This window comes from Manihot esculenta, chromosome 16 (assembly GCF_001659605.2).
Source record: "Manihot esculenta cultivar AM560-2 chromosome 16, M.esculenta_v8, whole genome shotgun sequence".
NCBI classification, from domain to species: Eukaryota; Viridiplantae; Streptophyta; class Magnoliopsida; order Malpighiales; family Euphorbiaceae; genus Manihot; species Manihot esculenta.
Window position 1 is genome coordinate 28,394,330 of NC_035176.2, and position 16,104 is coordinate 28,410,433.

The 16,104-nt window shown below is 34.8% G+C and overlaps 1 protein-coding gene across 2 annotated transcripts; it reads right to left on the reverse strand.

Annotated features, from left to right (window-relative positions):
* Window positions 1-1,414: 1,414 nt before the first annotated feature.
* On the reverse strand, window positions 1,415-6,100 carry LOC110603374 (homeobox protein ATH1). 2 transcript variants are annotated; one of them, XM_021741083.2, is made up of 5 exons: window positions 5,578-6,100; window positions 2,775-4,095; window positions 2,125-2,480; window positions 1,966-2,026; window positions 1,415-1,874 (listed from the first exon to the last, which is right to left on the reverse strand). In XM_021741083.2, the coding sequence occupies exons 2-5, from the start codon at window positions 3,936-3,938 to the stop codon at window positions 1,701-1,703; spliced, it is 1,755 nt and encodes a 584-aa protein (XP_021596775.1). In that variant the 5' UTR covers window positions 3,939-4,095; window positions 5,578-6,100; the 3' UTR covers window positions 1,415-1,700. The 2 variants fall into 2 exon arrangements, with proteins under 2 accessions (XP_021596775.1, XP_043807571.1); XM_043951636.1 differs by lacking the exon at window positions 5,578-6,100 and adding an exon at window positions 4,778-5,519.
* Between the last annotated feature and the right edge of the window lie 10,004 nt (window positions 6,101-16,104).

Consider the following 16,104-nt stretch of genomic DNA (forward strand, 5'->3'; position numbering starts at 1 on the left):
ATTAATTTATCTCTTTTTCAATAGATTGTCAATGAGATATAATCAACAGCAGTAAGAAACAAGAATAGGAGCTCATTTCTGGTATATGCATGATGTGCAGAGACATATGAAGCTGTCTGAGACTGAAACTTACAATCGGCTCAGTGCAAGAACCCTAGCATCATGAGGTGCACTTTTTAAATTTAGCCTGGAGCCCCCCATCACTACTCTCCTGAATATTTACCTTGACAAGGTTTTTGTTGCCATAGTTGAATTCCCATGGCAAGAAATTCTTTCTTGGCATCAGAAAATCTGATGGACTTCCACCTCTTTTTATTTATTATTATTATTTTTTTCAGATTGTGGAATAAGAACTCGAAATTGGCTTTGCTAGATGAGTGTTATGGCTTCGATCACAGGGCAAGGCGCCTCACGTATGTTAGAGAGCAGACCGTGCAGCCAGGAGAAGATGACTTGAAATCTTGGTACTATAAAATTCTAAGCCTGCCTACTGGTATTCGGAGAAGGAGAAGGGAATCGGTCCTAGTAATCAAAGAATTCCCTTATATTTCTTTGCTAATTTATCTAATGGATGATAAGCAACTTGGATTTACTATCCATAAATTAAACCTGAAAATTTTGTGCAACATATGGAAGCAAATATTGGACATATGAATACACATTCCCCAAATTTCAATTTCTAATCTTGTAGTATCAATCTCGAATTTTGACAAAAACTTGCAGAACCATTGAAGCAATTTATGAGTGCCCATAAGCATGGCTGAGTTGAGTTGAATAAGGCCTCAAAATCCATAACAAGCCCAATTGTTTGCAAAGCTACATCCAGGCCCTACAAATCATGAGTTTTGAAAAATTATGTTATTTTTACCCCCTAAAAATCAAAGTACTCACTTGAAAAATAGGAGGCATGGAAAATGAATCACAAATTTGAAGACATGTTATGGATAAATACTCAAATTTATTCTAAAATCTCTTATAATTAGATCCATTAACTAGAAAATTTTTACAATTCTTCTACTACAAATCACTCCACTTGATTCGAAATGACGGCATCAACTATCAACTTAGCATCCATGTCTTAATATAAAATATAGGTACTTTTAACTGTAAATATATTTGTAAAAAAAAAGAAAAACTGTAAATACATTAATAAATAAATAAAATATTGGATGGTTCAATTATTCATCCAATTGCAACTTCCTCGATAAAATCAATCACAAAGACCAATTTTATCCAACATCAGCCTTTCAATTATTCAGTGGAGGCTTGTGGCCCCCATTAACTTCCTCTTCCACCAAGGCATCTTACACATCCTAATACAGACACACCTTCCCAAGTTTCCCTCTTCCATCAAAGACAACCCACCAAATGCGCCATTCATAATTTTCACGAATATTATATCACTTTCCAACAAAAGTAAACGGCATCATAACACTATCAATATTGAGAGTTCATAGTTCATGATTTCAAATTCAGACATCATTTTTCTGAATCCACCCAAAAAAAAAAAAAAAGAAAAAAAAATTATGAACTTACAAAACAATTTCATTGCATTTACTCACTTGAGTTCCCATTTGTTTGAAGAGACATCTAACATGCTTGATTCCCCAAATTTTATAGAGCATTATATACAGTTTCTCCAATTTATGGATGTTGTATGTAAATGCTTTGTCTCATTGCCATTATGTTTAACTCTTTCTTCAACTTTGGTTCACATTAAATCTTAGATTGTTGATGCTGATCATGTGGTTTCTGTGATTGCTGTTGGTTCCTTCCTCATCTTGCCTAGCTTTCCTCCTGTTCATCTCAGCATACATTTCCTCAATCATCGGTTTCCATAGTCGAACTCGAGCATTGATGAACCAGTTTGAAACCTTATCATATGCAAAAAATATTACAAAACAAATGATGATAACTACACTAAATGTAATGAAGCAAAGAATGTTAACATTTGCATAGGCTTACCTGACTTCTTGTTAGTCCACTTTTTACTGCGAGCAAATGCTTCTCGGCATCTTTAGGGTATCTGAGATTCATCAATGTAAATGTTGAACATCTCAAACTCATAAGCCATGTGAAACATTATGATTTATGCATAAGATGTTATCTACAAAGAGTGCTTACGGGTGAAGGAAGTTCTGAAACATCCATGCACGCAGCACGGAGACGGATCGTTCTGGCAAGCCTCTCTGAGGCCTCCATAGCTGATGATCTTTTTTCTTCAGTTGCTGTAGAGTCCATTGCTTATGTAAATAGGAAGTTTCAAGAGATCCTTCTGTTTCTCTTGCACCTCCACTATCAAAATGTGCTCCCATAGCAAGGATTTGGTTACTGATCCTCTCCCTAAGGCTTTTATACAAGAAGGAGATCGTTTGGAGAGCGAATCGAGTGTGTATTCGAGGATCCAATTCAGTTGCAGCATGGAAAGCAGATACAACTGTGTGTATCTCATCCAAACATTGGTTATATCGGTCATCAACCTGAGTGCAAGATGCTAGGTTAGTGAACTGAATTATATTAGTTTAAAGCAGCCAAATTACAAGTATAATATTTGTGATGATAGCAGTTTTTTCGACTTGATCATTCGCAATGTTTGCCTAAAGATTTTGAACTTTTAGTTTCAGTTTCTATCCAACATAGCTAGTTTTGACATTGCATTATATGTATATTGCATTGATTACAATGAAGAATGAGGACAACTCAAGTCTTCATCTAACATGATCAGTGATCACAAGGACATGAAAGACTTAGCATTGATAATTGAATCCACATACCACTTGTAGTAGACTCAGTAGTTGTGTCTTCTTTGCTTCCAGCGCTCGTTTCTGCAGAGCTGGATCGAGTCGAACTTCGAATCCACTATCCACATTAGGGGATCCATCAGGACCCATTAAGCACATCCTCCCTTCCTTAGGGTAACTTGAACCAGATGGTATATCTGCTCCAATTTTGAACCCAGCAGATGAAAAACTCATCTGGTCTAGATTCTCTAGTGAATAACTTGCAATTTGAGCAAGTATTTCCTGTATTACATGCAGATATCTAGACCCTGATATTACTTGTGAGAATTGACCAGCCCTGTAAGAACCACAACTCAGAGAAAGTTCCTTACAGCTTGAAGAAGTTTGTTCTGAGCATGGTGTTTCTTTCAAGCAATGGCGTGTAACACCAGAACAACTTATCTCTGAGCACTGATCTGGAACGTGAGACCCATGTATGGCAGAAGGCTGAGATGAAGCTAGACTTAAAGATAGCTCATTGCTAAAATGACTCGATCTGTAAGGATCATCGGCACTTAGATTCACACTATTTGTAGATATCCAGTTATTTGCTTCCAGGTTTCCCATGGATGAATAGGATTGAAACCCAGTTCTTAAAGGAGCTTTTCCAGCAAGCTCTACAGGAGCTGGAAATCGGTTAATGTCCTCCTTAGCATTCATATGAACAAATACTTCGTTGCAGCCATAATTCACAGAGGAAGCAAATGAAGAGTTTAAACCATTAGAGAAGTCATCAGAAACATAAGTTCTTAAAACCTCCAATGGATACATTGAAGATTCTGAAATTGCTAAGTTGGTGAGAGTTTCTTGAAATCCACTTCTTGAAGATACAAGAGTAGCAAGTGCAGGACCAGAAATGGGAGTTCCACCCACAAACTCTTGTTGAAACTCAGTGCCTCTCGTGAAAGCCTCAGAAACAACAACTGCAGCAGCTCGATTATCTGCATGGAGATCACTGATAGGAGCTCCTCGCAATGTAGGAATCACTGAGTATCCATCCAATGTCTGGTTTTGGTTGTTGAGATCAAATGAATCAAACTGGACAAATGAGCTTGGTGTTATCTGTGATCCAATTCCTTCCATTACAGTGGAATTCCGGCCACCCACATCTATAGGAACACTAAACAAACGATTCTCCATCATATTGGCACAAAACATCCAAGCTTCACATGCTTCATTTGTACATTAGGCCATTATTTGTGTTCAGAACCTGGTTCAGATTCTTCACTTCTTTGGAGACTTTTCTCAGGAAATACACTAATTTACTTGCTGGGGCTGTCCTCTGTTGTTCTAGTGGGTAATCTTACAAGTCCACCTGGAAAAATTTTGCAATAAAGTGAAAAAAAGGTTACTATACAAATTTTCTTTAACAGGGAAGCATGCAAAAAAGTGGTTTTAACTTTGAAAGGTTATTTACAACATTCACATCACGCTCACTGAACAAGTCCACTGACACACACAAAACCAGACACCGGTTAAAGACCATTGCTTGGAGTTGGCAATAAGACAATAACCTTCAATGCTTAAGTCTCATTGAAGCAAATCATCCTACAATAAATAAAATGTCTTCAAAAGAAAAAAAGAAAAGAAAAAAAAAAGAACACAACTGTGATCAAACTGTGAGCAAGTGATAAGGCTGCCAGGCTAGAGAAGGAAGGACAACATGGACTTTTCCACCAGTGAAGGTAATATAACATTGATCAATGAACTTTAACTGATGTTAGGAATTTGGAAATCTTCACGTTTTGAGCTGTTAATTTTAAGTTCATAACATTATTATCAATCTCACTAGCTTCCAACAGCTAGAGTTAACGCCAGAAAAACACTCCAACATCAAGAACAACAAAACATAGTACTCAAAGAAGGCCATGTTAAAGAGAAAGAAAATTAAAGTTTACAGCTAAGAAAATCAAATTTATGTATTGAAGAAGTATATGAAAATGGTGGAACTATTCATCTGTAAACAAGGGAAAATAAAAGCATGTAAATTAACCAACCTTTTCATTCATTTGCTAAGAAGCTATCACCCACCAAGAGACAAACCACAGCTAGCTAGGAATCCAAAGTTTGGAAGCCAGCTTTAGGGTAAAGTACTATAAAGAGAGTCAAAATTTTTGATGCAGATTCATGGGATTTCTCAAAGCAGATACATGAGATAATTTTTTTCAAAGCTTGCAAGACAAAGTGGTCTGTTTGAATACTAATTGACACTATATATAGGCTTTACTCAGAAAACCCAAGACAAGCTATTTCAACATCAACTTCCCATGAAATCATTGGTCTCTCTTTCTCCATGAAAGAGTATAATGAAAAGCCAGAAAACAGTGGTGACTTTTGTTTTCTTCTTTAACAAAAGAGAGAAAGAAAGATGATGGTGAAAAAGCCAACAGGGAAATGCATTCACTTTCTTTAAACGACCAAAAAAATAAAAGAAAATGGAGAAACGAAATAAAATCCAGTACACCAATAAAGAAAAAATGGGTTAATTTCTTTGCACAATCAGAAAAGTGGTATTCTCCAATGATCCCAAAACCAAGAAACTGAGATTTAAAGCCTACAAACACAAATGGGTATTGAAAATAAAGGACGATAACGATCTCAGATAACTCATTAAAAGCAAGAAATTAAAGAGAGTGCCAAAAAGCCATAAAAAGCTTCTGCAGTGAAGTGGGAGATGCATGAAATGGACCCATTCATTAAGACTTTAAAAGAGAGAGAAAGAGAGAAAAAAGTCCCACACGAGAAAAAACAAGGAGATAGACAGATAGAGAGAGGGAGAGAGAGGGAAGCAAATTACTCTTTGGTGCAGTGCCACTCATTTCTGTTGCAGGCTTTTGAGGGCCCATCTCTTCCATCCTTTTGTCCTCATCACCACCTCTCATTATCTGCTTCACTGCAATCATCGCAATCAAAATATCTGGATTCGCTCTGTTCAAACTCCTGTTCATGGCAGGTCTTCTGAGCACCATTTTTCAGAGAAAAAAGTCCTTTGCTCTTTTGGCTATTTTAAGAGAACAAGTTAATGTGATGAGAAAGAAGAGCAAATGGGGTATGAAAAGCTTTGCACTTTCTCCTCTTCAGAATCCAACAACTAAAGCCACCCTCAACCCAAAATGCAATTTCAGAAAAAGAATATAAAAAAAAAAACAAGAAGACACTGTTGTTGCAGTGTCCTTGTTAAAGAGTTGGTGATGCAAGCAAAAGCAAAGATGATGAGAAAATCTGATGGGCAGATCTTTGACGAATTTACTGAAGCAAATTTACAAATCCCATCTAACTTCTTTTACTTGTTTTGGCTTTCTATGGGCCCAAACCCCAGTATTGATGATTTGTTTTAGACCTAATGAGTAATGATTTCAACTACTGGTTTCAGGTGATCTTTGTGATCATCATGTTTTTTTATATAAATCCATATCTGCAGATTGTTCAAATCCTTCTGCTTTGTTTTGGTTTTGTTTGTGATGTGATTATACAATCTTTCTTCCTCGCTCTCTTTTTCTAATGTTATTGTAATAAAGTTTTGGCCAGAACTGATAGCAACTGTAATTTTTTTTTATGCTATCACTGTCATAAATGTTATCTTTTGTTTTTTTCAATTAAAAAAAATGGAATAGTTTATTATTTAAAATGTTATTTTAATAATTAAATAATTATTTTATAATTTAAAATAAAATTTCAAATCTTTCTTATTTTTTTGACATGTGTATTTCTAGGTTTGCATTATTAAATTAGGCGTCGGGTTCTGCTGTTTATTTTATTAGCTTCTTCAAAATCATAATTGAGAGAAAGTTGGGGACCTCTTAACTTTTTCTTGAATCATAATAAATCAGATTTGGAAAAAAAAAACGTGCACTTCCCTTATATGCGCTACTGAGAGAGTGTTTCAATTACTTTTTTTTTTTAACTGATAGCTGATCAGTTCTCAATAGTAAATTTAGATGTTTGGTAAATTCTTTTAAAAAGGTAACTAATAGCTGATTCTCAGCTCTATTTTTAGAGTTTTTTCTTATTAGTTAATAGTTGATAAGATTTGAATGTAACTGTACTGTAATCGGTTAAACTTTCAAGAAAGTGAAGGTGAGGTAGTAGTGGGTGCTTATAATAACTATTCAGACACTCAAGTCAATATTTTAAGGCGTAAAGAAAATATAATAAATTATTTAGAGTTTTTGTATTTGAAAATAGTTTACTTTTACCTCTAGATTCTTCTCTTTTTATATTATAAGTGGATAAAGATGAATATAGCATTTTTTGGTAATCTAGTAGTAACGTGGCCGTCTGCTCGATAAGGCATATTGCCAGCTAGTAAATTGATAATTCCGTGATTATGGGGATATACTGGATTGTGTTTGTTAACGCTAACTTGGTGTCGAGACTCCTCCTGTTAAGGAAAGGGCGAGTCTTGATGATGATTCAGGTGGTAAAGTATCAGTATCCTCCTTCCTCGGGTTGGACCGCACTTTCTATTTATCAGATCCCTACCACGTGGATTTATCTCGTAATGAAAACTCATGGCCTACCTTGGGCGATTATTATGCAACATCAGAGATCCCCTATTGATCTTCGATTTTTCATATTCGAAAGTAAAGGTTTGTTTCCTTGACTTTTGTGGCACGTTTTGACCGTTCGCGTTGTTTTACCTTTCCTTAGTCATAATGGTGGCTTTATTTTTCAGGCCATATTAAAGATCTTACCGGATATGCCACCATATAAGAATCATCCTTTCTCTTTTGAGACTACTGTCTACGGGAGACATGAAATGGAAGACTTTCTTTCTTCTTTTTAAGGATAACTAGATCTGTGGGGAGGATTTCATCACGGTCTACAAAGAGTAGCTGAAGGTGAAATTTCATGAGGGTGTAAGCATACTGTTGAGATCTGCAATTAGCCTGACTATAGTAACTTGTTGGTGTTTGCAACCTTCATGAGATTGGATTGTACGAGGCTGATTTCGAGGGTAAGGCTAGGAAGCTAGTTGGAGAGACAGTCCTTCATGTGGCCTTTCAAACAACATCTTCCATAGGATGAGATTGAGTTTCTGCTAATAGATTTTTAGAAGAATCTGATGTAACAGAGACTTTTGCCTAAGTCCCTTTTATCTCATTGTAATATTTTGTAATGAAAATGCTTATTTTGCTTATCTTATCCGGTTGCAAAGATAAATTTATTTATGGGTTTTAATGCCCAGTTTATAACTTATATAACTTTAGTAAAATAGAATGAATACCTAGACATGTGGCCTGATGGATACCTACCTTTGCACCATAAGGCACCTTGGGCATTTTCGTAATGAGGGGTTTTTACCCAATTTGTTCATCTTGATTTCTGGTTATAAGGTTCGCCTTGTCGAATTTATCCTTTAATTGGCACCTGCCTTTGCCTCTTGGGGATGAGTATACCCCCTCGTAGTTGTTTGGTGCCATTGACTTATTTTTCAGGGACCATCGTCTGGTTCGTGGCCTAGTGAACTATGCCTTGTGGCCTTTGCTTAGCGGGACCAACTTCCAAATGGTCTGGCGGGGACTGTCTTGTGGCTTTGTTTATTGGGACCAACACCCGAATGACCTGACAGGGGCCGCCTTGTGATCTGACCTGGCAAAAACTGCTTTGTGGCCTTATTTAGTGGGTCTAATGCCCGAATGGTCTAGCAGGGACCGCTTTGTGATCTGATCTGGTGAAAACTGCCTTATGACCTTGTTTAGTGGGACCAACACTTGAATGGTCTAAAGGGGCCGCCTTATGACCCGACCTGGCAAAAACTTTCTTGTGGCCTCTGCTGGTTTCTTTATTCTTTCTTTTTTTCGGGAAAAGCAATATGTTGTTCCTTGTCACTGGGATACATGACATATGAAAGAAATACCTCGTTGACTCATTATTGATAAAATTTTCTTAAATTATAAATATTCCAAGCATGGAGAATAACTTGGCCATCCGGTTTGGTTAGCTTATATGACCTTAGGCGAATAACCCTTGAGACTTTAAACGGTCCTTTCCAGTTCTTATCCAGCTTACTAGACCCGAAATTACCGCTTGTCATATTTGTTCTTTTGAGAACCAAGTCTCCCATGTTAAAGGCTCACGGCTTGACCTTACTATTGAATATTTTGGACATTTTATTTATATAAACTGCCATTCAGATTGCGACCTTTTCTCGTTGGAATTTAGTTTGGTCCAGATTAAATTACATATCTTCGGGATGTCCAAAAATTTCAAGGTGTTGTGTCCTGAAACTGCTTGTATTTTCACGGGGATGACTGTCTCGGCCCTATATATAAGGAAAAAAGGCGTTTTTCCTGTAGCTGTTCTGGGAATCGTTCTGTATGCCCATAGTATATGAGGTAACTCCTTGGACCAATTGCCTTTGGATTGATCGAGTCTTTTCTTCAGCCCTTGTAAGATAGTCATGTTTGTGACTTCTATCATACTATTGGACTGGGGGTAATAGGCTGAGCTGAATCTCAAGTCAATTTCTCATTTTTTGCAAAAGTCTTTAAACCTGGTGCTTGCAAATTGAGTTCTATTATTGATGATCACTATTTTGGTATTCTGAGTCGGGTGAATAAATTTTTGCTGACAAAAGAGATTGCTTGCAAGGTAGTGATGCATTGTACTGTCTCAACTTCTGCCTATTTACTGAAGTGATCTACTGCCAGAATAACAAATTTTCTTGAGAAGGGCCAAGGATGTCTATCCCCCACTAAAAGAAAGGTCAAGGGCTTCCAATGGCTTCTTGCATTTCTCCCGAGGTCCTTGGGATGTTTGCTTATACTTGGCATCTCCGACACTTTTGAACAAGTTATTTTGCATCCTACATTATCATCACTCAGTAGTACCCTTGTCTGAATGCTTTCCGAGTGATTATCTGAGCTCCTTCATGGCTCCTACAATCACCTTCATGGATATCTTTTAAGATTTCTTAGCCTTCCTCCCCTGTAACACATCGTAGCCATGGCTGTATGGAGGACCTCCTATACAACCAACCATCAATTAGGTGTATTTAAAAGACTTCCTTATTATTTGTTTAGCTGATAACTCATCATTTGGAACATCATCTTGTGTAAAAAATTTATATACGAGCGTCTCAAGACTCTTCCACTTCCATTACTGGGGTGTGCAATTCATCGAACTGGAATGGTTGAGTCAAGTGTTGTTCGTCTGTTACTACCATCTTGGCTAAAAGGTCCATCTCTTCATTGTTGCCTTTGGCTACCTGGCGAAGTTCGTAACTGCTTTGCCCATCTCTAACCTTCTCCATTAAGGACCGAACTTTTTCTTCATAACTTGACGAGGTTTGGTTCTCGAACTTTAAATTGTCCCTAGCACTGATTAATAACTAACTATGAGTTGCTAAAAATAATGAACTTTTGGATACCTAACTCCTTGATGATTCTCAAGGCCATTATCATAGTCTTGTACTCAACTATGTTGTTAATGGTATTGAAGGCGAGCTTTGCCGCATATCCAAACTTTATACTGGTTTGAGACTACAACAGAATCCTGATTCCTGAACTCCCAGCTCTGTAAGCTTCATCTGCCCAAACCTCACATTCTTCTATGGTCTCTTCCGAGGACTCTAAAGGTTCTAAGGGCGAAGTTATCTCTGGGATAAAATCGACTAGCACCTAGGCTTTCATGGCCTTCCTTAGGACATACATGATATCATAGGCTGATAATATTACCGCCCAGGTGGACAATTGTTCAGACAACTCTGGCTTGTATAGAACCTTTCGCAAAGGGTAATTTATTCTGACTTCTATGGTAAGTGACTTGAAGTATAGTCCCAGCTTTGTGGTCACATAAGGACTACAAATGCCAATTTTTTAAGAGGAGGATAATTCAATTCCGCTCCTTTTAGAACTTAGCTAGCATATATATGGGGCTTTATTTCCCATTGTTTTTTAGAACGAGTACTGAGCAAACTGTTTCCTATGTCACAGACAAATACAAAAACAAAACTTCGCCCTTAATAGGAGGACTTAGCAACAGAGGAGATAATAAAAAGGTTTTTAGGCTTTCAAATACCTCTGCATGCTCTTCTGTCCACTCAAGCTTACCTTTTCCCTTTAAGGTTTTGAAGAACGGGAGACACCTTTTGGCCAAGCATGATACGTATCGACCTAAGGCAGTGATTCGTCCATGTAACCTTTATACTTTATTAATGGTTTTGGGTGCTTCTATATTGCTAATTTTCTCGAAATTCGCCTCTATGCCTTTTTCCGAGATGATATATCTTAAAAACTTCCTAGCCTTTACTTCGAAGGTACACTTTTCCAAGTTCAGCTTCATGCCCGCCTTGTCTAAGATGTCGAGACTTTCTGGATATCCTCCGGGTGTTCCTCCAATGATTGGCTCTTTACCACCATATCATCCACGTATACTTTGACGGTTAATCTCACCATATCCTTTAAGATCCTTGACACCAACCTTTGGTACGTGGCCCCTGTATTTTTTAAATTAAAAGGCATTACCTTGTAGCAGTAAACTCTCTCGTCTGTTATGAATGCGATCTTCTCTGCGTCTTCGGGATCCATCATAATTTGGTGGTATCCTGAGATAGCATCAAGGAAAGAAACTACCACATGACCCGAGGTCAAATCCACTAATCTGTCAATAGATGGCAACTGATAATGATCCTTCAAACATACTTTGTTTAGGTCAGTGAAGTCAACGTACAATCTCCATTTTCCATTAGCTTGTCTGACCAGGACCGCATTGGCCAACCATGTGGGATACTGGACTTCCTTTATCAATCCTGCACTTAAAAGCTTCTCAACCTCCTTTTTGATCACCTGCTGTCTCTCTGGTACGAACTTTCTTTTCTTTTATTGGACTGATTTGACTTTCTTGTCAATAGATAACTTGTGGGTGATGAGAGCTGGATCTACCCCCGTTACATCCTCTGGAGACTAAGCGAAAGTTGTCACTCGACTCTTTAGCAACTCTACCAAACGAGCCTTTGTTTCACGGGTTAACGCAATGCTGAACCTTACCCTTTGCCCCTTTCCTATCAGGACCTCCTCTACTGGGTTTGCTGGTTTTGATTTTATGTGAAATTTTGGCTTTTCCAATAATTCGATAAGCATGGTTGCTTTCCTGAGATTTTTCGCTTGGTGTCTATAACCCTATTTAGCTAACCTCAGATTGTCTCAGACCACGACTATTCCCCCTAAAACTGAAAGCTTAAGACATATAGCACTCATGTTAATAACGATACCATGACAGTTTAGGACTGGACGACCGAGTATCATATTGTATGAAAATGAGATATCTACCACCACAAACTCTGCATATAATTCTTGCTTATACTTTGCGTCTCTCAAAACTTAGGGAAGGTTGATAGTACCCAGCACCGCCACGGTCTTATTCTCCAATCCTACTAGAAGATAGGAAACTCTGATAAGGCTATTTTTATTTAAGCCTAACCTGTTAAAACCATTTAAGATGAGAAAATTAATAGAACTACCTGTATCCAGTAATACTTGTCTTACCTCGTACTGGTTCAGGAGGATCTTAATGACCAGCGGATAATTTTGAAAGAATCTGATTGCTTTGTCAGTAGGACCGAACCTTACCTCTTACTTGATTCATGGTTCTTAATGGACAAATAGAACATCCTTTGTTACACACTTATTTTTCTCTTTGCTCCTATCAGGTCCTCCCGTAATGACATGCACGATTTCAACCATTTTAAAGATTGAGAGGAAAGAAAAGGAATAAGAGACCGACTTTAATGCAAATGAACAAATTGAGTTCAATGGAGTTTCCCAACAACAGAACTAAATAATGTTGCAGAGATGAGATTGATGACATGGTCGAAAGATAACTTTGTTGTGATTAGTTAAACCTGCTAGGAAGTGAAGGTGAGGTGATGATGGGTGCTTACGGCAGTCACTCCGATACTCAAGTCAGTATCTTGAAGAGTAAAGAGAATGTGATAAATTGCTTAGAGTTTTTGTATTTGAGAATAATATACATTTGTCTCTGGGGTCCTTCTCCTTTTATACTGTAAATGGATAGAGACGAATATAACATTTTTCAATAATTCGACAGTAATGTGATCGGCTGCTCGATAAGACATGTTGCCAGTTAGTAGGTTGGTAATTTCATAATTATAGAGATACGCTGGATTACATTTGTCAACGGTAACTTAACGCCGAAACTCTCCCTGTTGAGTAAAGGGTGAATCTTGATGATGATTCGGATGGTAGAGTGTCAGTGTCTTCTTTCTTTGGGATGGACCGCACTTCCTTCTTATCAGATCCCTGTCTCGTGGATCTATCTCGTAATAATGACATATAACCTCTTTTAACGGTTATTATATATCATCAAATTTTTTTTTTATTTTGAACATATTGTCCTTTTAATATTTATTAATTATAAATTTTTATATTAACATAAATTTTAATATATATTAATAAATCATTTATATTTATAAAATAAATATAAAAATAATAAAAATAACTATACTAATTATAATATTTTTATATAATAAAAATGCGTATATATATATATATAAATAAATTTTATTTTATTAAAATGTTATTAAATTATATATATATATAGATTATTTTTATATTATTAAAATGTTATTTATTATATTATTTTTTTAATTATATATATATTATTTTATTAAAATGTTATTAAATTTTATTTTATTAAAATGTTATTAAATTATAATATTTTTTTATTTTTTTAAATTATATATATTATTATTATTATTATTTTAAGCTTAAATTGAATTTAAATCAAGTTCATTTAATATTATTAACTTAAATTTAACTATTTTCCTCAGTCAATTGAATTAACTTAAATTAAAAGTTCACCCGCTAAATTTCATAACAATTCCTCTTTTAAATGTAATGAATTTTAAATTTAAAATATTAAATTTAAAATTAAACAATTTAATTAAATAAGTATAATCGTGAATAATAAAAGAGTTTATCAATCTTAATATAACTGAATATAACCTAGTCTAAAAGTTTAACTCAATTTTGATTTATATAGAAAACAGATTGAATAAAGATGAACTGAATTTTAAATAGTTGACCATGAATTCGATTTATTTTTAATTTTATTTTATTATTGGAATATAGTTTCAAAATATTTTATTTGATTAAAACTGTAATGCTTGGCTAGGGCAACAGGGTAGGCTTGAGATGTACATGTACTTTATTCAGGAACAATAGGAAGCCAAATTGTATGGAAAATTATTTATTCCGAAGTACTGGTCAAAATCTTCTTAGCATTAAACAGTGAGGCCCATTCATTTACTGAGCCACGTAACCTGCACTGCCTAATAATTTCTTCATTCCACACCACAAAAGTCTACACTTCCACCGGAAATCTTATTCTTTTTTTACGGAAATAATTCTAATTATTTTTTTTTTATTTTTTAAAATTAAATAAATTTAATTTAATTAATTTGGCTTACTAAATAATTAACATTTTCGCATTTTCCAAATAAATTATTTTACTAAATTAAATGTGTATTCACTGAATTTATAAATTATAAAATTAAAATATTGATTAATCACGATATAATTTTTAAAATTTGAGAGCTTATAAACAGTAACTCTTTAGTATTTGTACCATTTATTTTTTAGGTTAAATTTGAAATTCATACCGTAATTAAGATTTTTTTTTTAATTTGCTGTTCGTGGTATTACCTATCGTATTATAACACTTTGGCAATGCATCAAACCAGTGATATAATTAAGCTTGAAATGATATTTTTAAGGATTAAATATTGTATAATTTGAAGTTAAAAGAAATAAATAAAAAAATAAAATTAAAAGATTTTCATATAGAAGTAAGCTCCTGCATTTTTTAACAGCGATTGTGAAATAGTTACTTTAATATTATTAACACAATAATTTGACAATAATTTAAAATAAAAAATAAATACAAGGTATATTATATTATTTATTAGAAATATTAAATCTTCTCAATAATATATTATGTGAGTCATTTTTATAAATTATACTCAAAAGGCTTTAGTGTCTATTAGAGAGCCGATTAATGAATTCAAAGTGAAAGTTTATCAGTTCGTAGGCCACATGGAAGATTATAGTCTCAAAACATTTATAAAGCGGTAATCCACTAGACTACAAAATGGTAATTCATCATGTTATAATCAGAGCGTTAGTCCTTATACCAAGACGGCAATCCATCAAACTACAAGACGGTAAACCATCAAGCTAAAATTAAGGTGTTAGTCTTATACAAAGACGCAATCCGCCAAACCACCAGATGTACTATAATTGGTTAATCTTGCATGAAAGAGAATATGAGGTGGTTGACACCTACAACAGTCACTCCGATACTCAAGTTAGTAAGCTGAATAATATGGCGAGTTTAAGAAATTACTTAAAATTCAAGAGTAATTGTGTAAAAATTGCATACCTTTATCTCTGCGATCATTAGTTTTTATATTGTAAGAAGATGAAGTTAAATACAATATTTTCAAGAAATTTGATGGGTGCTAGCTAATTGATAAGAGATTCTATCGGCTAATTGATTGGGGATTCCGTAATTACAAGCGTCATGGAGATCTACTGGATTGTGTATGTTAATGTTAACTTTATATGAATACTCTAGTCTTGATGAAATATCGAGTGCTATAGTGTCCAGGTTTTTCTTACTACGGGTGGGACCGTATATCGGTTCATCAGACTCTTACCACATGACTCTATTTTATGGTGACCGCTTATAACTTACTTTGAACGACTGTTGTGTTACATCATAAATAAAAATAAAATAGTTGTTATATAATTTTTTGTTATAATTTTATAAAAAATATGATATTATTAATTATGTAGAGAAAATAACTAAATACCGTTTTTGAAAAAAATATATAAAAAATATTGAAGTTAATGATTCTCAAAACTAAATAAACTTATCACTTGTGTAATTTTGAGTTATTTTTTTTAATTTTCACCAACAACATGATATTTCATTACATAGCTGCTACAACAAAGACAGTAAATCCACTAATTGATAGAACTACCAATTTGAAGACAATAAATTTCTAAAACAAAGCTTAATTACTACATTTGCAACGATATTTATCTAATGTAGGACATGAATGAAAATTTTTATTAAAATCGATAGCATAAATTAAACTATATACCTAAAAAAGTATCAACGCAATTATAAAGTTACTTTCACATAGAATTGAAAAGCGAGACGCCAATTTGATTCTTGCGATTAGAGCTCATGCATTCCTTGCTGCTACAAAAAAGTATTAAATTCTCATAGCGATAACATATATAATCATCCCTGCACTATTTAAATCAACAACAAGAATAACAGTAGCTGAAAATAG

Excerpts from the sequence above, each read along its gene's own strand:
- LOC110603374 (XM_021741083.2), bottom strand. The coding sequence starts at position 3,938 with ATGTTTTGTGCCAATATGATGGAGAATCGTTTGTTTAGTGTTCCTATA. Across the intron at positions 2,481-2,774 it reads TACTGAGTCTACTACAAGTG|GTTGATGACCGATATAACCA; the intron begins GTATGTGGATTC and ends TCTTGCACTCAG. Across the intron at positions 1,875-1,965 it reads GTGGACTAACAAGAAGTCAG|GTTTCAAACTGGTTCATCAA; the intron begins GTAAGCCTATGC and ends GCATATGATAAG.